We start from the raw sequence: 10,865 nt of genomic DNA, 5'->3' as shown, positions 1-10,865 counted from the left end.
TTTCTTCCAAATGTTTCCACCCAATTCCAGATTTGTGACCCCAAAGCAATATTAATTCACCCTCATCACACCCCTCCAGCGGATGCAGCTCCTGCTGTAGAGGCAGAGCAAGCGAGGCACAGTGCATTTTAAGACACGTGCCCAGGGTAATGCAAGAAATCAGCCACAGAGGCGAAACAAGTCCGGCATTTCTGGCTCCCAGCTCTGGGCTGTGCCAGCTATTGCTTTCTCTTGCATATAAATCACTTTTCCCCACCAGTGAAGGACAGCTGGCCACTGAATGGAAAGTGGCAGTTATTCAGCAGCCCACAGCAACATTGCACACCAGCTTTTTGGGTGGGACGTGGAGAACACTCAGTGTGCAGAGAAGACTGCCAGCGGATCTGGGCCAGCTGAATGGAGACAGAGCAGCTAGAATCTGGCCAGAGCAAAGCCCAGTGCTCCTGCAAAATCAAGACAAGTTAAAAACCCCACAGCAGAAAGCATCTCCCTTGCTTTTGCCAGCAGAGCAGGTACCTCTGCCACAGCTCTGCAGGTCAGCTCCAGGCAGCAGAGCAGGAATCCCTTCTTGTCCACCACTGCTGTGGACAGTGGTCACGATGAGAGCTACCAAGCAGATCTTACAGCATGACCACAGCTGCTGAGTGCCACCGCTGACCTAACCCAGCCAGCCCCTTCAAACTACAGGTCTTGGCAAGCAGACATTCAATTTTAACCAGTCTCCAAAGCAAACATTAGAGGTGGCCTTGATTCTAAACCTCTACCACCAGTTTCAAGGTTTGGAGGGACAGATAAATCCCCAGGGCTGGATTTATCTCTGATCTTTGTTCCAGGACAGAGAGATCTTTTACTAGAGCCGTATCAGCACAAAGACTTTTTCTCCTGTTAGTACAGACCGAGCATATCAAGTCTTATCACGCTTAAAAGTTGGTCTGATTTAACTGCTGGTGTGGCGAAGACAGCAGAAGACCCCTTCCCTTGGAAAACCTGGGCCAGCAGAGAGCTATAATCCCAACAAGTAATGCCAACCAAGCTGATTTGTGCTGAAATCTCTCACAGAGCACCTCTCTGAGCAGCTCGGCTAGCAGGCTGAGGACACAAAATCTTCAAGTGACGGGACTGAAGGCAAAACCCTGTGGGTCAACCTGCCATAGCAGAAGAGACCTTATTACAGCCTCATTCAGTTCCACCCAAAGAAAAGCACTGCATGACCAAAGCTTACACCACTGCAACTGGTGCAACGTCTTCTATGCTAATTAAACTGCTTTTACACTAATTTTGCTGACAAACAAAAACACATCCACAAACTGAAACAGTCAAACCAGCAATGCTCATGGGTACTTTTACCACAGAGAGGAGGGATTTCTCTTTGTAAATCTCCAGAGGGGTAGGGAACTGAGGCAACAGAGAGAGGAAGAGAAAGCAAGTAACTCCAAAATATTTGCTAGTTTAGATTTCAGCCAGCTTGGCAAGCTGTTTTACGATGTTTAAACACAACAGAACCTGAGTCACTAGCCTTAATTCAGCTTCAGACCTTCCCTGCCTCTGATCCCAATCCAAGTACTACTTTCACAAGACTTCATCAAACATTAGCCCTGGCTGCTCCATCCAGATGAAAGATACCCTCAGCTGCCTTGTCTTCTCTGGTAGGGGCTGTGTTATGGCCTGTCTAAACTAATAGCTGACAGTTCCTAGAGGTATTTACACAGTTGAAGCTGTAGCTTTAGATGTGTCCCAAATACTTTTGGTTGTAAAACGTGATGGACCTGAGACACAGTGTCATATTCTTAGATACGCTCTACTTCCCCTGCCAGTTCTAGTAAAGACTTTTTCCCAAGAGTAAAAAAAATATTTGCCCCAAGGTGAAGCAAGATGCTGCTCTTAAGGAACGAGATTTTATTTTGTACCAGCTGGGATTCGGCCACCTGTAGGAAGTACAAACAGCATCTCTCTTCTTTGAAAGTAGTAGAAGGAAAGAAATACTGCATCTGAAACACAGCAGTGGAAAAAAAAAAACCAGTTTGAAGGTACAGGAATGGACAAAAGCATGTGTCGGTTGCTACAAAGCATTCTGGGTGAACCAAAGAAAGTTTCATTTTCACCAGTTAAGAAAGCACAGTGAAATTACTCAAGGCTGAAGGGATTTTACCCGAATCCAATAGTTATTAGAAGCAACTGAAGAGCAACCTAGGAGTCGGAAGAGCCTCCTTACCTTACAGCAGTTGTGGAGGACACGAAAGACTGGCTCACTTCATGCCGCAGCCCTTCCTTCCCTCCCCCAGACTGCACCTGCACATCAAGAGCAAATCGAAACCAGTCTATTCTAAACCATGGTCTCATTTATTTTGAGGGACCCAAAGCGAGAGCAAGACTGAGACAGCATAACCAACAGAGAAACTTGTTTCTCAGCATGATTGCCCCTCTCTGGTGGCAAAGTCCTGGCTAGTACCTTCAGGATCACAAAGCTAGCTGAAAAGTAGGGCATTCCCATTAAGCTTCCAATCCTTCTTACATGGCCACGAGCTTGCACATGTCTTTCTCCTTTGGGTTTTAGCCAGAGTCCAGCCCTTTTGGGCACTGTGACACAACTGAATGGTTTAGCTCCTTTTGTTCCAGCTGACAAACAACTTAGCCCTCCCCCGCCAGCAACAGTACAACTGGAGCTAGGATTTGTGTGTCCTCTGAGCAAGGATACAGGCTTTGTGCCTTGCTGAGCTCTTTGCAAGGATTGCCAACACTCACAGCTGATTAAGCCTGCAGTGCTGCTTTCTGCTTTTTCCTGCTCACAGACAGATGTCAGAAACAAGCTAAGTGAAACAGCTAGAGCTCTGCACCTAGGAACATTGAAGCAGACTATTAGGGATTAAATAAATTAAACCAGAGGGGAGCTTAACACATTCTCTCTAGGCTTCATTTCTACCTGGCATGCAATTCTGGGTAAGAAACATCCCAGCATTTCAAGAAACACTATTTTGGAGGTGACAACTCAGTATGCAGGAAGGATTACATTCAGAAAGCTTTTGCCACCACCACGTGGCTGAAAGCTTGACTGCAGCCCAAGGCCAAACAAGTGCAAACTGCCAGCAAGGACTAGCCTTGCTGCCAGGGCCAACTGGGGCAAGTGTTCATAGGTTTTAGAGCCCGTGCCACACACCTAAACAAAGAGCATGCAACTAATTATTAAATAGTAAACACTTTATTAACTTAGAACTCCAAAACACACTACTGACTTGCAGTAAGAATAAGGCATGCATTACTACTGGTAAGAACCTGTTAGTTAAAGGATTATCCACAGCATATGCCTGACTTGCAAGAGACACATGTTTTCTGTACATTGCTATAGTCCAGTCTGCTGTGTTTCATCTCTGGTCAGCCCCAGAGCCTGGGTTGCTAGGGTCATCCTGGGCTTGACAGATGGAGCCTTTTTCTCTAAAGGTCTAAAAGAAAGCTAAAGTGCTAGATTATCTTTTTTAGTCCCTTCCTCCCCAATTAGGTATCAGGCATGGAAATACTAAGCCCTTCACCGGGCAGATGCTCAGACAGCTGGATCAGTAACTACCAAGTGCAGTCTATCTAGAAGCTGCAGGACAGCCTTTCTTCCCCATTATTCTCTTGGTGGGGAGACAAAACCTGGCAGTGAGGTTTCACATTAGTCTAAGGTGCTGTATTTCAACTGAAAGGAAGCAGGAGCCTGCTGCCTCTTCTCTAGTACTCTGGTGACACTGAAATGAAGATACTCAACCATGACATGCAGCATTTGGGATAGTGGCCCGTTCTTCCAGTATTCTCTCAGTAAAACATGTAGCTCCTGGCCACTGGCAAAGTGGGTAAAACTCAAACTTGATCATGAAATGGGATTCAGATGTAATAATGGACAGGAATCCCCAATTCAAACTGCCCTCCTCCCAGCACCTATGTTATCCACTGAACACAAATCAAGCTTTTCTTGAGAGACTAGCAACTAGGAACAGCTCTGGATGAGTGGTCATGAGAAGTCAGGCAAAAAAAGCTTCCCAATGTGATTCCAACTGCAGCAGCTTGAATGCCTGAAGTGAAAAAACTGATGAATGTGGCTGAATTCTCACAATGAGAAGCTAGTCATCAGCACAGTTTCTCATCAGTGAGCTAAAGGACAAGGCAGAAACTCCTGGTACGTGACCAGCACAGATCTCTAACATCCGGAGAAGTCGCTGAGCAGTGGCAACTTGTGACCCTTCCACCTGGAAACAAAATGGAGAAATTACTTAACCAATAGAAAAGAAGAAAAGCAGTGCTAAGCTGTGATAAAAGAATGAACCAGAGCAGGCATTAAGTATGGTTCAGAGCAGCTAGCTACAGAAAATCCTGAAGAGGCCCATTTACTCCCCTAATGTTAGGGAAGGTACAGCATCGTCAGCCGAAAACCCTGAAGGGCTTGCCAAAGGCACAGATATTACCTGCTGGTAGGGAAGCAGTCTCTGAGGGTGGAATGATGAGTACACAGAAAAGTGAAGTGTGCTACCGCTGAATGCCAAACTCTCCCTCCAGCTTTTCAGACCAAGCAGGTAATTGGAAAGAGCAGCATATCAGATGGCAAAACAGTCTGTGAAGCAACAAAGCCCAGCTAACAGGAAGCATTACGTGGGCAAGAGAGTCACATGGCAAATAAAAGCTCAGGGGCTCCCAGGAAAAGAAGATGCTTCAAGGAACAAGTGTACCAAGACTTTGCACATCACAGAAGTCTTTGTTAATTTAGACTTGGCTTCCTGAGCCTTTGAAGTAGCATGGGGAAGGAGCAGGTAATCTAGAAGACTCATTTTAAGGACTATCAGACTCCTGTACCTCTACTGCTCTTGTAGAAAGAGCCCAGTCTCTCACACTTCCACAAGACAGTAGCGCATGTACATATATTTATTGCTAATGTAATGATACTCCTAAGGATCAGAGAGCAGTGGAACTCACAAATCCCTTCAGATACCAAATAAGCACCTTACCTCCAGCTCACAGAATAGCACAGGGCTGCAGTAGACTTCTCCCAGGTTCCGGATGGCATTCATCTCTACACTGCAGTAATTCACCCTGCCAACTACAGAAAAAGTTTTCCCACATTACAAGCCCCATAATCAACATTCAGTGAAGAAAAGTACCAGGAAATTCCACATCCACAAATGATCCAGAGCTAATTTTGAGAGCACAATAGAAGGTAAGGCAACAGCAAGCAGTACAAACAGAATGGTACAAGATTCACAATGGAATTAGCACAGAAGCCTTTCATAATACTGACAGCAAGAATAGTATTGCCACATTACTGAGTACTGCAACATTAACATTTTGGATAAGGGATCAGTACACTATCAACATGGGCAGAATCTTCCACTCACTAATCAGAAGCCCTCCTGGCTCATGTGGTATCATGGGGTGGTCATGTCTCCAAGGTATTCACTCAGTCACGAGAGCCATAGCACAAGACAATGCTAAGACTCCTTCTCAACCCAGAATTAGGCCTCCTGACCCCCAGATTTCAGGGACACAGCACCACTGTTCCAACACTGAGCAGTACAGTCTGGTCCCTCCAGTTCCTCAGAGCTGAAGAAGGGAGGGTACACAGGAAAGCACCCTCTCCGCTCGAGGCAGGGAGAGAGAAAAGAGAGAGAGAAAGAGATTAGAGGCACAACAGGGCCAGGCAGTACACGGCAGGGATACCAGTCTTGTATTAAAACTGTACTTAATAGTTTAGTAGCTCACCCACTTAGATTCATTTTATTACCCCAGTATCATATGCTCCTCACTGCTCATTAAGATCATCATTAAGACACATCTGCAAGAGCAGATAGAACAGACTTCTGCACTGCCACAAAAAAAACCCCATCAGTAACACAAATCATATTCAGGGATTAGGGACAGAGAGGTCTGACTAGCAAAAACAAGGAGAGAGCAAGTGAACATGAGATAAGAGAACTATGTTTTATCTAAGAAAACAATAAAAAAAAGGCAGATGAGTTCAGATATAATTTAAACAAAGCTTTCGACAAAGCCACTGGTTTCCTTTGTTTTGTTTCAAGTTAAGTCACTACCCTGTTTTAAGGAAGGCAATAATGAGTTGTGCTGCTCAGAGAGGAGGAAGAGGGCAGATGCCGTACATACCCCCAGTGACAAGAAAGCATACTTTCCCCAGGAAGAAGCTGTCATCCACATACGCTAGGGAAGCTTCAACATTCTTCAAGCTGTCAGAAAAGCACAGACAATCCAGTTGGACAGGGAGGTAAAACCAGTGCAGCATAAGGACAAAGGGAATAACTTTCAGAAGCACAATTAGAAAACCAATGATGTTAACATCTGCTGATCTGTGAGCTGGCAGAGTTATGCTCTGTGCTAAAAGCATGGCATCAGAGACCTCTGCAATACCCACAGCTGTTTAATAATCCACAACATACTCAACAGTTAGTCTTAGTTTGAATGGTGTCCTCCATGATTTGCAGACACTAAGCATCCAAATTCATTAATATTCAACAAGACTTCAGCACTGCTTCAGCTCTTTCAGAAGAGCTAGTCCACACATTTCTGCAGCACCATCTGTGCAGTAAGTATGCAGCTGGGCCTGTCATTTTTGGCAAACGAGAGCCCAGGATCATCAGTCACAAGTTAAGCAAGTCACAAAATGCTAACTTTCGTGTCTTAGCAAGTATTTACTTATGGCCTGGGGACACAAATATCATTTCTACAAAGATGAGCACAAGATGAGAGAAAAGGGATCAATCCCTGCAGACATCCATAGTGCTGATCCCACTTGACCAGCAGTATCAGTGAACTGGCAACACAGATGCAGCACCTGGCTCGTTAACAGGTAGCACTACGCAGCGCACATCAGCCTTCTGCATATTACAGAACTTAACAGCACCACCATCATTTCCATCTAATTTTACAGACAGCGTCTTTCCAAAGCCCAGTTGGTATCATCCCATATCTGGATCCAAGAATAAATTCTGCCTCCTCTGCTATGGCAACTTAGTGTACAACAGGCATGTTATTGGACAGAGCAGTTCAGTCTTAATCCATTGCTGGAGGCCAGAAAAACACTGTATATATTACTGAGCTGTTCCACCACAGTGAGTCTTGGCTTTGAAATCCACTATTCAGCAATTCTGACACAGTAAAAATGTAGATTTAGCCATCAATCCAAGAAAGAATATCAGTTTCCCCTCTCATATGTTCACCCTTCTTTTACCTGTATTTGCTCTTGATGTCAATCATAAACGCAACCAGATCTATCCTGGGCCGAAGGTGATCCCTCTCTGGAGGTAAGGGGAGGGATGTAGCAAGGTGACTGAAAGATAATAAATTTGCCAGTTTAACCAAATAGCTTGGCAAGGCAGTATCCACTTAACCATAACCTCATAACCATTGCAGTTCACCATGTAGCAAGTTAACAGGAAGCCTGCTAATTACTAAAGACGTAGGCACTGAAGAGACTTTGTGATTCTTTAAGTGGCATTCTCATCTCTTAGGCCTACTCATAGCTGCTGACAGCCACAGTGATACTTGGTAGAGAAAGCTGTTTATAATGGGAAGCTTATTAGAACATAACAAGACTCACAGAAACATTTTCTCTGCACAGATCTGTACAACAGTCATTTTATTTAATTAAGAACAGTCCTTTCTAACAAAGTGAACCCCAGTGCTTTACTGGTATATTTTGCTGCCAAGTTTCAGTTAAAATGTGTCAGTGCTCTCCTGTCACATTCCAAAGATACTGCTCACACAGGAGAGGCTACGTTCTCGGGTGTCCATGTAACAGAAAGGTGTGTTGTATTTGCAAAACCTTAAACCAGAAATTTATCACTAGTATAGCTTTATAGATAAAGTTATAACTCAGAAAGAGCTTCTATTATACCATTACCCCCCCTTTTATCCCATTCACTGTGTCACAAGTTACTAGGTTAGTTTAGGTGTCCTTCCACACAATACCACCACTGCTGATACAACTGTTGGAAAAAAGAATTACAGGGTGGGGATTTTTTTGTGTCTCTTCCCAGTACAAAAAACAGGTTTCAGTAGTGCAAATCTGGGCCTTCCACAGGGAAGAATATTATCAGCATCATATTTTTGAAAGATCACCCAAAAAACAGATTGGACAAACAAAAATCCCAGAATTTCAGTTTCTCTCACAATCCACTTCCTCTCTGGAAGCCAAAAGAAACACTGATTTTTGTCTCCTTGGGGAATATTACTTCTACCAATTAAATCTTAAGGACTTAACAGTTTTCCCCAGTAGCCACAGACCACGGTACACATTCCCTTCTATTAATCATATGCAGTTCGTAGTTTTATCTGCCAGTCTCCAAATAAAGGTGTTTTGTTTCCTATAAATAAGAAAGGTACGATTTAACAAAAACATTCTGAAACTAACACAAGATAGGAGCAAAGTGTGCTTGAAAGACACATTGCAACACAAACAAGTTTATAAACTTAAGGTGAAAATTAGGGAGAAGCTGTGGTGAAAGGGTAGTATCAGATCTCATTGTCTAAGGGTGAAAAAAAAAAACCCCAACCCCAAAAAAGCCTCCATGATTTGGAATTCTACTACATTTAAACCAACATCACTATATGATGTCAGCAGCCTCCAGATATGCACTGCAGAAGCCTTTTTTTTTTCTTTCTCCTAGTGGTAAGAGACAAAAACCCCAGCCCTGCAATTCTGCTCCTAACAGCTGTATCTGGCAGGTAGACTTGCCAGACAAGATACCATGTTTCTTTGTAATGTATATTATTCCAAAGCAACACAGTGGGGAAAAAACTGTCACAGACCTCTGCTTCCTCACGGACTTCTGCTTCCTTAGTGATACTAGTGCAGGGACTTATCTTGCTCTGTAGTATGAGCCTAAGTTTCCATGCCTTTGTGTAGTTACCCAGCTGCAGTACCAGCAGCCATCTAGCCATGGCACCCCACAGCTCAGCAGAGGCTGCAGGAGCAATTTTTTGCACAGAAAATTGGGTAATTAACTTACTATTACTTAGCACAAACATCCAGGACGCCATGATCAGAGTAGTACAGTTGCTCTAACTGACTAGTAGAGCATTAGCTCGGGTTTGCCTTTACTGCATCACCTTGGCTTACAGCAGCGAAGTAACACAAACAACTTCTGAAGAGCTGACTAAACTCATTTGGTCTTGGCAAGAGAGCTGTCAAGGACATTATATCGTAAAAAGTTAGTTAATCGAGCTTTTAAGACAGGACTTGTCATGCAGATAAAGTTAAAATTGCAAATGTGTCTTAATAGCTTGAGGAGGAAAAGCACGTGCATGCATACAAACCAGAAAATGGCTGTGAAAAGCACCAAAAGTAAAGGACATCTTTCAGGAAAACTTGTTTGGTTGCAAGCAGTTGCAAGCGTTGTACTTGTCCCATTTTGTCCCAGGGTGTTTAATTCCTGTATATGCCAGTCTCACAGGAGACAAAAAAAATACCTGTGCTCCTCTCATACCTTTCCAATTTAGTAGTCAAACATCACTGCACCATCCAAAGGGCAATGGTAGGTGCATAGTGAACGTGACGACCGCGAGAATTATTTCCACCCCCGTTTCTAATCACGGCCGAGCCGCGTGCCCTGAAGACTGAGCAGTTTGCCTTCCGCAGAGGCTCGCCACATCCGTGCCGTGCAGCAGTGCCCTCCGGTGCCCACGACAGCAAGCTCGTTCTCTGAAGCCCGCACCCTCCGGCTCCCACCACCGCCGCTTGGCGAGAAGCTGCACTTATAGGCAGTTTCCATGCGGGCCCTTCCGCAGCAGAAACTTTCCGTGAACCCCATCACAGCCGCTGCTTTGGCTCCGTCCCGCGGCCAGGGCGGCAGAGGGACCCCGTGCGCTCCCGCCGCGGGCCTGCGGCCGGGCGTCCCGCTGTCCCCCCCCACTCACATGTTGATCTTGAAGTTCTTCTTCTCCCGCAGGAGCGCCTCCGCCAGCCGCTGCTGCAGCCCACCGTCCGAGCCCACCAGCTGCGCCGACGGGAGGGAAAACGGCGGTCGGGGGCGGGGCCCAGCCGCGGCAGCCCCGCCCCTCGCCCGCCACCGACCGGCCGGGGGGCGGGGCCAGCCCCGGCGCCCACCTTTGCCTACGGCAGCCAGGCGGCCTATCCCCGCGGGGAGGGGCGGGGCCGGCGCGGCCGTTGCCCCTGAGGCGCGGCCCGCGGCGGCGGAGGCTGCGGGGCAGGCGGGCGCCTACCGCAGGGCCGGGCCCCGGGAGAGGGAAGGGGCGGCGGCAGCGCCGGACCTACCAGGAGGACGGCGGAGCTGAGCGCCGGGAGCTTGTCGTAGGGCTGCAACACCGCCATCGCGCCCGCCGGGATTCAAACCGCCGCTACGCCACACGTCGCGCTAACGTAGCGCGTCAGGGGAGGGGGGCGGAGCCGGGGGGCGGGGCTGCATGCGCGCGTGCGCATTGGGCCCGCCGGGGCGTGGGCGGGGCTTTTAGTCACGCGCAGGCGTGGGCGGGGCGGGGTGGCGCCCCTCCCCCCCGGCCGCGGAGGCCCCGCCCGCTCGGTGAGCGCCGCCCTCGTACCGGCAGCCCCCGGGCGGCGGCGGTGGTGTGCGGCCCCGCGGCAGCCGCGGCGGGGGCTCTCGGCGGTGGGACGCTGCCCTCGTCCCACCCTAAGCCCTAAAAGCTTCCGAGAAGCAAAGTCGCGGATCGCGGGGCATCCTTGCAGGAGGTGGGGTCCGTCAGTCTGCTCGAGCCCGAGCGGTGCCGAAGGCTCCGCTCCAGTGAAATCCCGCTGTCCCTTGCGCAGACACGCGTCAACAAGGGCCGTGCGCTTCCCTGCTGTAAAGGCCGCTCGATGTAATGGCTAGGGAAGGGAACTGCCTGAACACCCTACGGCCGGGCTTCGCGCGCTG

General features: G+C 47.5%; 1 protein-coding gene across 3 annotated transcripts; it reads right to left on the bottom strand.

The window, feature by feature from the left end:
* Positions 1–821: 821 nt before the first annotated feature.
* On the bottom strand, positions 822–10,376 carry CENPM (centromere protein M). 3 transcript variants are annotated; one of them, XR_012653550.1, is made up of 7 exons: positions 10,250–10,376; positions 9,892–9,971; positions 7,205–7,303; positions 6,124–6,203; positions 4,974–5,065; positions 2,213–4,220; positions 822–1,988 (listed from the first exon to the last, which is right to left on the bottom strand). XR_012653550.1 is itself a non-coding variant. In XM_075050931.1 (6 exons), exons 1-6 carry the CDS (start codon positions 10,304–10,306, stop codon positions 4,095–4,097), a joined length of 534 nt encoding a protein of 177 aa, XP_074907032.1. In that variant the 5' UTR covers positions 10,307–10,376; the 3' UTR covers positions 2,007–4,094. The 3 variants fall into 3 exon arrangements, 2 of the variants coding, with proteins under 2 accessions (XP_074907032.1, XP_074907034.1); XM_075050931.1 differs by lacking the exon at positions 822–1,988 and having other exon boundaries at positions 2,007–4,220; XM_075050933.1 differs by lacking the exons at positions 822–1,988; positions 2,213–4,220; positions 4,974–5,065 and adding an exon at positions 5,376–5,565.
* Positions 10,377–10,865: the final 489 nt, after the last annotated feature.

Source organism: Buteo buteo, chromosome 19, assembly GCF_964188355.1.
Source record: "Buteo buteo chromosome 19, bButBut1.hap1.1, whole genome shotgun sequence".
In the NCBI taxonomy this organism is placed as follows: Eukaryota; Metazoa; Chordata; class Aves; order Accipitriformes; family Accipitridae; genus Buteo; species Buteo buteo.
This window is presented reverse-complemented; position numbering and strand designations above follow the sequence as displayed.